Source organism: Dicentrarchus labrax, unplaced genomic scaffold (assembly GCF_905237075.1).
Source record: "Dicentrarchus labrax unplaced genomic scaffold, dlabrax2021, whole genome shotgun sequence".
In the NCBI taxonomy this organism is placed as follows: domain Eukaryota; kingdom Metazoa; phylum Chordata; class Actinopteri; family Moronidae; genus Dicentrarchus; species Dicentrarchus labrax.
In genome coordinates, this window is record NW_026136712.1 from 14320045 (window position 1) to 14332569 (window position 12525).

General features: G+C 39.0%; 1 protein-coding gene across 6 annotated transcripts in view; it reads right to left on the bottom strand.

Moving 5' to 3' along the window:
- vti1a (vesicle transport through interaction with t-SNAREs 1A) overlaps window positions 1-12525 on the bottom strand; it is a 116443-nt gene that overhangs the window by 85421 nt on the left and 18497 nt on the right. For 3 of the 6 annotated variants that reach the window (XM_051417364.1, XM_051417367.1, XM_051417366.1), the window contains exons 4-5: window positions 6282-6359; window positions 1010-1030 (exon numbers count right to left, since the gene is read on the bottom strand). In XM_051417364.1, the coding sequence (XP_051273324.1) occupies window positions 1010-1030; window positions 6282-6359 (99 nt within the window). The remainder of the gene's footprint in view (window positions 1-1009; window positions 1031-6281; window positions 6360-12525) is intronic. The other 3 variants (XM_051417365.1, XM_051417369.1, XM_051417368.1) reach the window with 1 other exon arrangement.

The following is a 12525-nucleotide window of genomic DNA, read 5'->3' on the forward strand; positions in this document are numbered from 1 at the left end:
CAATGCCAACTGTTGCTGATGGGACTGGACACAGGAAACTTTTATGAAACGTTATATGAATAGTAAAATAATCACCAATGCCAATTAGCTTAGGTTTTTACTTATAACTAATGAGTCATGGTCATAATTAATTTGCAAAACCTTACAATAGCTTTCCCATTTTGGTAAGCTAATCTGGTAAGCAACACGCTACCTATGATTTCTGCTGGTTATGTATTGTTGCTAACTTTATCTGCTAAACCAAACTAAGATTTTAGATGTCACATGTTCATAAATAAACGTGATCTACAAGCCATCAATGTACGGTACCTGAGAGTTTCAAGTCTTTCACATAGACGTCGATATCGACATGTTTCTTCACATTTTTGTTAGTTCGAACTGATGTACATTTTCACAGAGAGCCAACAATAACACTTTCATTAAATTGCATAATGCATACATGATGGAGTATGGACAACTAAATACATTCAAATGTCATGAATTGAGTTCAGTAGTCTTTGGAAATGGTGGTGATGTTAATGCAGTGGTGAATGATAAAACAGCAACTACTATACAGTCTGTCATCATGTATAGTCTTAAACACATATCGTACGATAACCTCAATCCGATTCAGTACAAAAGGCAGAAAGCAACTCATTTGGCCCCATTCAAGAAAATTAAGAGGTCGTAAATCTTACAAGCAGCAGTTCGCTCTTGAAACTAAGAAGTTGAACAAGTTCTGAATTGTGTTGGGGCCCAATAACCGAAGCTACTTAATTCGGCAATATTTGTCTTCAAAAAGGCGGATCAGAAATAATAGCTTATCTTCACTTTCTGATATTTAAGGTAGGGGAAACCGGAGAAACCGGCCTTCAGTGAATTCATTATCTTTGGCTTGGCCTGTAAACTGTTCAATCAGACATTTTTAAAAAGATGAGCAGATTTTAATTGTCTACAGGAGAGACAAGGGGCAAATTGAAATTTCAGTGGAAAAGCATAATTTAAATTGCTAGAGCAGAGAAGCACTTACCTCTTCGCGTAACTTTATCAACTGCATCATGAGAGCAAAAGAGGGAAAAGAGAAAGATGGAGAGAGTAAAGGAGAGATTAAAAAAGAAAAACATGGCAGGAAGAAGATCAGTCATGTGGCTGGGTACAGAATTAACCTTGACGATTTATCCGTTAGCTTGTTTAGCATTTCGAAATCACAAGACAAACACATTAAACGAAGCTAAACACGCCGCTCGGGCTGACTTTTTTGAACAAACAAAGATCAAGTCCTGGCGCTGTCACATTAAACAAAGGGAGGGAATGGATCGCTCGACTTGCAATATCAACTAACATTATCAAGGAAGGCACATCACAAAAGCTGATATAGCAAGAGAAAAGAGTAAAAAGAAAATGAGTAAAATATAGTCTGCACAGTTACAGATTTAAATGTTGTGGGAAAATATTTTGTATCTGTCATTTTGCTGAATTCTCTGGAAAAGGATAAAAAGAAATCTGTGCCCTTTGGAACCAAGCTGGAGAAATGCTGAGCCACTCCATTTGTACCACTGTTTATCAATGCTGATATGCTGTCAATATTTCATGTAGCTTATATGCATCTCAGCAAAGGTAGATTATGTGTGGAAAGCTCATGTGAGGCTACCACTGTACATACATTCAATGCTGCTTATTATTGGGACAGCCACAGATCATGAAAAATGAATCTCAGCGTAGCTATACATTTTTGATGAAAGAGAATAGCAAATTTAAAGTGAAGTAAATAAGAAATGCTATTCCTATTCCCTATCCTGGAAAACCCTGCATCTCTGATTATGAATCAGACATTTGAGGGAGGGAAACAATCCCATTTGCCATTAATTATGCCTAATCACAATTAAAAAGGTTGCTTCCCTTGCCTGTTCTTAAGTGAAGGCTGTAGAGAAGGAAAGAGGAGGCTGGGGCTTATCGTGGGAATGCAACAAGGGGAACGACAAATTTCTTGATTCGCAAGCCTTTTAGAGGTGATTTATTTTTTAAATCCACATTTCTTGTCCAACATTAAAGGTTAGCAGATCTAAAGGGAGGCTCTGGGCTAGTGCTGTTTATTTTGAATTTTGAGTCTGGAATCATTTTGTATTGCATAAAGCACAGAGTTCTTAGATTGTGAATTACAAACTTGATTGCTAACTTTAAAGTAAAAAAAAAAAAATACAGCTGCGAGAGGGTCAGTTTTGTTTTTAAATGATTCAAAACAAGTGACACAGAGGAGGAAATGACGCATGAGCTCCTTCTATCAACCTTTTAAACTGAAATCCTAAAACAAAAAAACAACACTGTACTGCATTCATTTGTCTATTTATATTGTACCACCAGTAAACACACTCAAAGAATTTTGTCATATAATAATACATGCAGGTGGAATCTATTCTGTATAAAACACAAACAGAAGTATCAGGTACTTCACACATTACAATATTGCATTTGTCACAGCATTCCCCCCTGTAATTTTAGAAGCATCTCAAAAATAGTTCCTGCTTCACTTGTTTTTTTTTTCCTCCACCAATCATAAAATATAACTACAATGCTTCACTACAATATTAGAAATGTAAAAATATTGTCAATATCTGTAATGTGGGAGGTAAACAAGTATAATTGCATGTTTTTCTAAAGAGCTTTCTCTTCCTTGAAAATGTCGGCAGTAACAAGACGCACTTAAGAATGGAAACTGTCTTTTCTAACTTAAGCAGCAACTCCCCACTAAGAATGCATTATTGAAGGGGCCAAAGTTTAAAACTACACTGTGGATGTGGTTATTTGGGGCTTGAAAAAACCCAGCAGATCCTGCGATCCCTCACCCCAGCTCTGCCATCAGTCAATGGGTACCAAACAAAACTTGTTCTAGCTCATTTGTGCTGCATGACTGATTGCAAGTCCTCGTGGAGGATTTGTTAAAACTATACGAGGGGGCATGTTGAGCTGTGTTCCTTGTTTCTTCCTGTTTAGCTTTATTTTTCTTTGGCATCCATTCTTTAGTACAGCCAACGATGCTCGCGTTGCTCAAGAGATACAGAGCAGTAAATACAGAATATGGTAAATGTTATAATTACTCCTGCATGAGCGCCTTTCCTAGTGTTTTTGTGATGCCAGCCAGTATTCAAAATTGCACTGCTGCAATTTTTCTGTTATGATAATCAGCAATTTTTTTTTTCAAACAAAAGATTTTTTTTTATCCAATACGGAATTCGATACAAGTGGTAATCTGCTTCCTTTGTAGCCTGTAAAATCTGGTCCATGCCGGCTCAAACCAGCACAATCTCTTGTGGCCAAGCCTTCTGCTGTGACTGAAATCGAAACTATTCCGTATAGTGTTCGTGTGTGAAAAATGTGTGTGCATTTGCTGCTTTGTGTGTGGCGTCTGTGTGTGTGTGTGAGCACCAACATTTGTGCGTGTGTTGCATGCAGAGGAAACAGAAAGAAAAAATGTGCAATAGTAGCCTACCACATTATTAAAAAAACGAGCGATAGTGCCAATTCAGTCTCTGTCCGCATACAGATAACGAATAAATGCCGAACTCTATTAAATCGTCCTTTAGCCATTATCGCAGGGCCAACACGCCATTTTCAGAACTTATGACGGTTCCCTATTTACTTAGCTATAAATCCTTGCCATGTAACCAACAGATTTGTGACTGGTAATGATCTGCTCAGCCAGGGCTATATGAAATGATCCTGACCTCTTTCAGATCGTCAGGAATTAAATTGACCGACTTGCCCCGGCCCCCACCATCTTTTCCCCTCTCCTATCACCACCGTCTCGTTAGATAAAAAACCCTGAAGTTCCGAGTACTCCACTCACAGCAAGACCAAGACAAGTATTATCTCCACAAGTTTTAAAATGAAAATGAGGTAAATGTGGCACCTGGGAGAAAAAGGGAAAATGTATATCATCCATTTTCTTTGCTTTTGCCCCCAGCATGAACTCTTTCTAAGGTTTTCTGTGTGTTTCAGATATATTGTATAATTACAATTTTCAAAGTTTCACATCACACATTATTATTGCTAATTATTACTTTTGAATTTTTCCACAATTTAATAATGTATAGAGTGTGTTTTAAACATATTAAGGATTCCTGGTAATCAAAAGAAAAAAATGGGAGAATAGAATGAAGAGTGGTATAAAAAAAATGAAAATGTCACTTACTGTAGCTTAGATTCTTTTTTTTTTAAGTGTATCATGTTCGGCCTTAATTTCCAAAGATAAATATGTTATAAGATAAATATATTTTGTACATATAAACATAACTTTTTATTTTATTAATCCTTATTTCATGATTTACTTTATTATGTTGATGTGAACTGAGAATTAAGAATGAAGCTGTGTTCACAGATGTCACATTCTCCTACCTCTATTTTTCCTGACATGTGTGCATGCATGGATTCAAGTAGCACAACATTTTAGTGTTTTTCATTTAGCAATAAAATTATTTGATATAAAACACTATAAAATAAAATTGATAATTCTTGTCAAGGATAACCATTAATTGTAAACAATAATTACAACAATAAAACAACGTAGAATGTAAATATATTAGAGCATTAATTCTATACTTATATATTCTATTTTCCAACAATTTCCTTTTAGATGTGTAAATTCTAGATTTGTAAATATTACTTTTAAATATTTTTAGATGAATTTTTAATGAAAGGGAAATAAGATTTGAAATGAAATGTGATATGGTTTTTCAGCTTTTCCTTCACAGGATTCTGATAGAACTCATCACTGTCTCAAACGTGACATTTCTGACAGCAAATCTCCTTCCAACTTGTGCATAAAATGTCAGAGTCACTTTTGTGTCTCACTAATTTGCCAGGAATATGCATTTCAATTACACATCGTGGCTCGTGATACATATGTTTCTAAGATGTGGAGTTCATGGGTCATCATTGAAATGGTAATAGGGAAATGTTCAAAAAAAAAAAAACAGAGAACTTTATTTAGCTTTGCTTCCCTGTGAATCCTCTAAATATACTCACATAAAGCACTGTGGGACTAAATGTGCAAATATGCATTTGAGTATTCATATTTTTCTTTTTTCCTTTTTGAGTGTGCACGTTTGCAGATGCAAAGTATTTATTTGCATGCGTGTGTTTGTGATTGTGCGCCTTGAGACACAGTAACCCCTCCAAGTTGACAGCCGATTCTAAAGGCAATATATAATTAGTCAAAAGACGTTTGGTCATAGTTGAGAGTGGCTGCGTATGAGTGGCAGCTGTGCAGGTGAGCAATAGGTAAGTGCGTCTTAAATGTTAAAACGCTGCTGAATCCGTTGATGTGTCACTGTTTTGATGCAGTTCTGCATTATTCAAAACAGTTTATTCAAAAACAGCTTAAGTTTAAAATTACATGTGGCATATTTTGGCCAATTAAGATCACAATTCAAGATAATTGTTTTTCTTCTTCATTGCCACTCTCATAACGGCTGTGAATGAATCGTTTGTAGACATTGCTGACAATGAATGAAAATTGTTAATGTGGTCTTTATCTTTTGTTTATATCCTTCAAATTCAACAGGCTGAACTGATATTCAAACAAAATGTCAGTCATCGTCTTTTAATAAACAATAAAACAATTGTGAATATGTTGATAGATAATAGATCAAAACGATTAAGAAGTCAAATAGAATTTGAGATTTTTGATTAAAGGCTGATATTAGATAATGAATAAAAACATTTAGGGGCTAAAGGATCATTTCTGTGGAGTACTGCACCAAAATATTTCACTGATATTTTTTTTAATTTTTTTTTAATATCACTCGCCAACAGTATGAGAACCTGAATTCTTATTAATTTTGAATTGAATTGTGCAGGTTTGCCACCCTTGGAGTTTAAAGAAAGACCAGAGAACAAGATTTAGCAATTCTGAGTGTGCATGTGTGTCTGTATATGTGTGTGGAACTTGATGGAGGACGGAGGATCTATTATTGGCCTAAGTCCATACCCGGCTGGAGAACAGCTGTGGGACGGTTGGAGTGGGGAGGCCGGGTTTTTGGATTGAAATTTCTGTGTTTGTGTTTAGGTGTGCGTGTGTGTGTGTTCGTCAGTCACAATCTGGCTTTAGCCAGACACTGGTCCCATGCCCTGAGCCCACTCACTGGCAGCCCAGCTTTGCATTAAACAGTGTTCCTTCTGCATGACTTGGTGACAATACTGTGGGTTCAGCTCTCGATGGCCCCTATGAGGGGCCCACCTCCTCACCCTGGGGGCCAGTCAGCCACCCACACTGGTGTCGTTTGGGCCCCTGATTAGCACCTCACCTGGTTCTCCGAGGAGCTGGCGTCATCCCCCAGGAGCTCGTTGCGCACCTCATCACTGTAGGCAATACGTGACCTTTTCTGCAGGGGGAGGAGGATGAGGAAGAAGGACAAAAAGAAGAAGAGAAGGGAGAAACAGAGGAGAGCAAAAAGAGAAAACAAGTGGGGAAATATGGCTTAGTACTGTTGTTGATGCAAAAACACAACAGGCATTCCTTAAGCACGAGAGCCCCCTAATGGAACTCGGTGACAAGTCACACGCAGGCTGTGCGTATGTGTGCGAATGTGTCTCTCTCTCTGTGTGTGTGTACCCCTACAACACATGTATTGAAAACAAGTATGTCTAGGTTTGTGCCCATGACTCCCTTCCAAGGTGATCTACTGTACCTAGTGCACTTGTGCCACAGAAGTGGTGGCAAAGAGCCCCCCCACCTTGCCCACTTAAACAAATATAAGTTGAGGGATAAAAAAACTCATCTTGTGTGCATGGAGAGGCTGTGGAACAGGGGGACAGGGGAGAAGGCCAGGGAGATGTATTATGAGGAAGTATCACTTGTCAGCGCTAAATCTTTTCTGGGGGCTGTCACCGCTGTCATCCCAGTGCAGTGGCAGGCTCTGTGATAACACCAATGCTGAGACTCAGACAGGGAATAATTCATCACCCATTGGCGGCCCATCGGATTTGGGGTTGCCTCTCTCTCTTTCTCTCACACACACAGACACACAGCACACACACACACACACACACACACAAACCCTATCTCTCTCTCTCTGTCTCCAGATAGGCTAGAATAAGAGGGAATGCCATGTCCAAAAAAAAAAAAAAAAAAGCCCAAAAAGACAAACACTCAGACACACATTTCATGCACACTTCAGAGTGTGCCACCTCCGATTGTCGAAAAGTGGGCTGCCGTTGTACCGCTTGTTTACAGACGCCCGACCCATGGAAAAACAGCCTCTTGGCATGCCCTCTAAACTAAATACACACCAGCAGCAGACACAGAAAGTGTTTACTAAGCCTCCTTCGCTTTCTCTCCCTGCCTTGACAGGGTTTCTAGGTGGGCTGCAGGAGGTGGGCAAAATCAAAGACACACACCAGCATAGGAATGAAAATATCACATTTTCTCAACACGAATTCTTTCTATTTTCTATATTTACTTAGTTCTCGACTCTAAATAAATAAAACAAAGTAAGAGAATCAGTGGAGGAACACCAATTACCTGGTGGGGACATTTATTTTTTTTCCTCAAATACAGTATCCTTTCCCAGTATCTTTCTATTATCAGTAAAAGTTTGAAGAAGCTATTGCACAAAGAACTTTGATGCCACCCTCCATAAGAAAAGCACAAATCAAACTTGAAAAAGCCAATTCTAACCTCAAGAGTGATGATATCAAGTTCCCTGATTGAAATAACTTTGGAACCAATCACAGTCGAGCCAGTTGATTTTTTTTTTTGTTGGTTTTTTTTTTTTTTGTCTCTCCTCATAATCTGGAGCACTGAGTGGAAAGTCATGGCTGATGTGATTTGGTTGTTATTATCGTGATGGTGAGGGCCACAGTTCTCTGGAGTAATTACTGACTAGACGGAGGGCCTGATTGACCCAGACCACAAAACCCATTAGATAAAGAGCGCACCCAAACAATACTCAACCGCGGGGACCTAAGCTAACCACAGAACGCCCACTGTGGGGAAAAGAGAAGATCGGCAACACTGACTCAAATAAAATACCCCCCCCCTTCCACACACAGGAGCATTATGTCAAAATGTGCTGCTCAAGATGTTTTTGCAATTGTTTTGTGCTTGTGCCATACAACACTCAATTATTAACTTTTAACTTTTCTGGTGATAAACAATTCAATTATGTGACAGCGAATTTCAAAATATCTAGAAAAAAAACTAAATAAATGATTAAAATTTATAATAAATATGGTGCTCTATGGCAAATATCAGTTACATAAACATAGATATACAATATAATAATTACTTCTTTTTTCTGAAAGCATCCTTTGTTCAAATTCAGAAACGCTTTTATGTGTATCAAAAAATAATTAAAGTATTTATATTTGTGTCTCTAAAATTGGATAATCTAATAAATTAATTAATGTTTACGCTGACTTTTAAATTTAAATTCCATTGTCTAAAAGGACTTTTTTTCCCTTTTTCTTCTTCAGTGCAGGGGCACATAGGTGGTCACTGTGCTGCTGTCAGGACATTAAAAAGGAATTTCAGATTTGAGTAAAACCAGAAAGACAATAAGCATCAATTTCAAAACAGCATGTACACTTGTACACAAGGCAGACACACACATATTTGTTGCCAGGAAAACACCCACATATTCCATTTAAGTCGAGTTTCATCTTAAAGAGCTGCAGTGCAACTTAGGGGGAAAGACGACTTCACCAGTAATTGAGACGAGGAAGCCTGGGAGAAGCATTGATTTGAATGTTAAGGCTTACGTCGCCTTCAAACCATATGCAGGGGTTTTTTGGTATTTCTAAATAGCTGTCTGTTACAGATGAATGTATGAAGCGTTTCTGCAATGAGAACAGTGTAGATAACAAAGAAAGTATAAAGAATGGAAAATGTCATTGAAATGAAAGTGTTGCCGCTACTTCCCCCTGTACCTACAGTATACACTCCAGTTTTTGGATTCCCCCTCTGGAAAACAACAGAATCCTGAGTGATTACTGCCGTCCCATTTGATGTAAAACATAAACAGCTGTGCAATATTAGCTGCTTAATACAGTAGCAGATTTTGATTTTAAGTTAAGGGTGTTAAGCAAAAATTGCTAAGTGACATCAGGAGGTCACTCTTGAGGTCAGGAAAGCAGATATCACATACCTGCTCCTCTAAAATCTTCTATTCTATAAAGAAAATGCATTGAAACTCTCTCATTCCAGTTACAGTATGTAAAGACTGAGCTCCGCATCTTAAGACGAAACCAACTAATCAGGCTTTGTAATCTAAAAAAGAATGAGCGCTTTCAGAAGATACCTTATTGCTCAGAAAAGAAAAAAGGAGCTTTTTTTAATCTGTTTGAAAGGTCTGTCTTTTGTCACTTTTTTAATCTTGGGTGAGAATTTGCTTCTATTCCCGGAAGCACACAAGAGAAGTACAAAGGTACATCTTAACTTTATGCAAAGTGGCCTGCCTTTAAAACTCCACACATCCCGTCAAAATGCAGCGATGGAGGTGCTGCTGTCCTGTCAAAAACACACGTTTTACCTCTGTTGACATGGATAGCAGAAGGAAAAAAAAACTATTCTTCTTTACCCATCAAAATGTAATTACATATGCATGAATAACAATTCATATCAGATATGCTAATCAGTCCGGCATAATCCTCTGAGCAGCAAATTATATTTATTTAATTATAGCAAATATATGGATATTTCCTTTGTGTGCAATTTCTTTCTAGTATATGGGCATGCATGTGTATATGCTGTCTGAATTAACATGATGATTTTTAAGTTCCTCCATAGCACAGAAAGAAGAAAGTAAATCATAAAAACATCTGTTTACAGAAATTGTGTCAATAATTGCTAAACAATGACCACTCCTAATTTCAAGGAGTCGACAAAAACGCTTTTTGTAATGTAAAAGAAAAAGTTCCCTTTTTACCAAAAAATACAAATAATTTAAATCAAATGAACTGAGATTTATATACACATTTCAATGCCCTCCAACTCTCCTCCTTGCTTTTTGCCCAGTGCAACGAGTGATACAAGGACAAGTGCAAATTATTGTGGCGCCTGGAAAGCTGAAAAATGTAAACAGTTCATTAGATGAGAAATAAAAGGCGTAAAAATACCCAGGGGCAGAGTGTAATGAGGGGCCCTGAAGTTCCACTGAAGATGCTTTTTCCTCCACTTTCCCAGGCTTTTTCCTTTTCGCCATGCACACACGGCTGGTGGCATAGCATGAAGAGTAATTAACCATATTCAATTTACAATACTGCGTTCCATTACAGGCTTTTTTCACCAGTAGGAGAGTGGCAGGGCATTTCCAAATTTAGACCTAACAACACTTATGTCCAGCTCCATAGTTGCTTGTCTGAAACCGGCATTTAACCTTTTATTTGCCAAACCATCAGCGCTGCTCAATCAACAGCCACCATTGTAAAAATTACTGTCAGGTGACCATAAATTGCACACAAATACACAATTAAACAGCTTCTTTCTTCTGAGTTTAATATCTTTTAATATCTTATAAAAAATGAAAAATACAGAAGTCTAAAGTCAGCAATGACATGACAATAAAGTGGGGTAATAAAACATCTCTATGTTCTCAAGAATGTGTGCTAAACTCAAAGGTTATCTATATCCATTCCTTTCCTCCCCCTGCTGTGATATTTTCCCAGGTGATGTGTGGACCCGTGCCAGCAGGTCCCACTCTGGTTCCCCCCACAAGTGGGGGCAGAGGTGGACTGATGCGGCATGGCGTTAAAAGGAAGCTGAGACCTTTAAGCAGGCACAAGTATCACAACAGCATCTTAAATAATGCATCTCGCTTGGCAGGGGTTTAACACAGACACACACCCGGCACAAAGGGAGAACACACACACACCAATTGTTATCTAGCATCTTCAACTCTCCTTTAACACAAACAAATCGGTAGAGGTTGTTCAATTAAGTAAGTGCTCTTTTTTTTTAATGCATTTGATTTATTATCAGACAAAAGCAAGTAGGTACATTTGGGACTGTCACAGGAGGGTGTCATTTGTGCCTTTGTTTTATTGTGGTCTTTGGTGCCATCGAATCCTCCACTTCTGACTGCTGTGTGTTTTGTGTGAGTGCGTACGCGTGCACGAGGGGTACTGTATGAACGTCGGCGGCTTCTACGAGCCTTTGCATTCCCGGGGAAAACCTCCTTTAGAGAACGTACGCGCTCAACATATGTGAACGGTAGCCCTGTGTGTGTTCTCTCCCCTAATAGAAGTGCAGCAGTGGTAGAGAAGCCGGAGCCTTAGATAACAGCATGGGGCCTCTCATTAGCTCACAGGTTGGTGCTTTGGTGGCTTCTTCGCACGCGGCATTGTGTTTCACTTGCATGAAAAACCCGAAGGAGTCTCAGGGAAGCGGTTGTCGAAAATACAAATAAAAAGGTGAATGATCAACCGAGGCATGGTAATAAATGAGCCTGCGACATATCTAAACAGGTATGAGGTGACAAGAGTTTTTCTAGGGTGACAGAGAGTATCAGCATCAAAAAGATCTTATGTCACTAAAAAAAACCCTAACATGGTCAGAGACAACTGGGGAAAAAAAGTTCTCTGTATTAGTTTATTTTAATAAAATATAAAAGGATAAATCTTATTTTAACAATGTATCACTGAATCTATCCGTTTTTTTATTTTAGACCACAAGTAAACAGGATTTTATCTCTGGGGGAAAATACCTAGCCTTTTGCTGGTGAAAGAGAATATTATTCTGATAGGGGCCTTTCATGCTTGTACCTCTGTGATACCGGTGGTGTATTTCCCTGTCAAAGTCATTTCTATTGCTAAGTACAGCCGAGATCAGTCAATAAGCCTAACGACTGTACCCACAAAGCGAGAGGCCGAGAGGCGGCAAGAAAAGAGAGAAGGGAGGGGAAGCATTGCAAGTGAACTCCAAACAAAAGAGCAAATTCGAGGAGGGCTTTGATTGAAGAAGCGCCATATACTTTTTGAAGGCCGAGGGATCATCTCTCAATGGTTATTTCTTTAAGGCATGAGGGCCCGATTAAACCCAATATTAAAATATGGAGGCGCTTCTAATGAAAAATCAAAGGCCCGTTTCCCCTCCTACACCCCAATCCTTCCATCTTTCTTTCCCTCCTTCTCTCGTGTTCTGTCAGGTTTTCCCTCCTAGCCCCTGGTTGTGTAGGAGGGGACAGAAAAGAAAGACAGAAAGTATGAAAAGAAAGAAAGAAGAGAGCAAGAGAAGGAAAGAGAGAAAACGGGGAAAGAGGGAGGGTTATAGAGATGAGGGACCTAGGTGCTGGTGGTGCAAAACAGAGACAGACAGCATTGGTTGGAGGAGTAAATCAATAGAGCAGAGCCGTCGGGGAGGCGGGCAGCCAGGGCAAGGAAAGAGGAGAGGAGAGGGGGAACCAGCACAGGGGCTCGGGCTCCGATCACAACGCTGGCTTCTGGCGTGCAGTGGGGAATAAAGTGGGCCTCCCCGGGTCAGCACCAGAGAAAAAGGTGAGATTAGAGGAAAGTGGAGGAGGGATTTTCACAGAGTGAAGGTGGGAGGGGTGG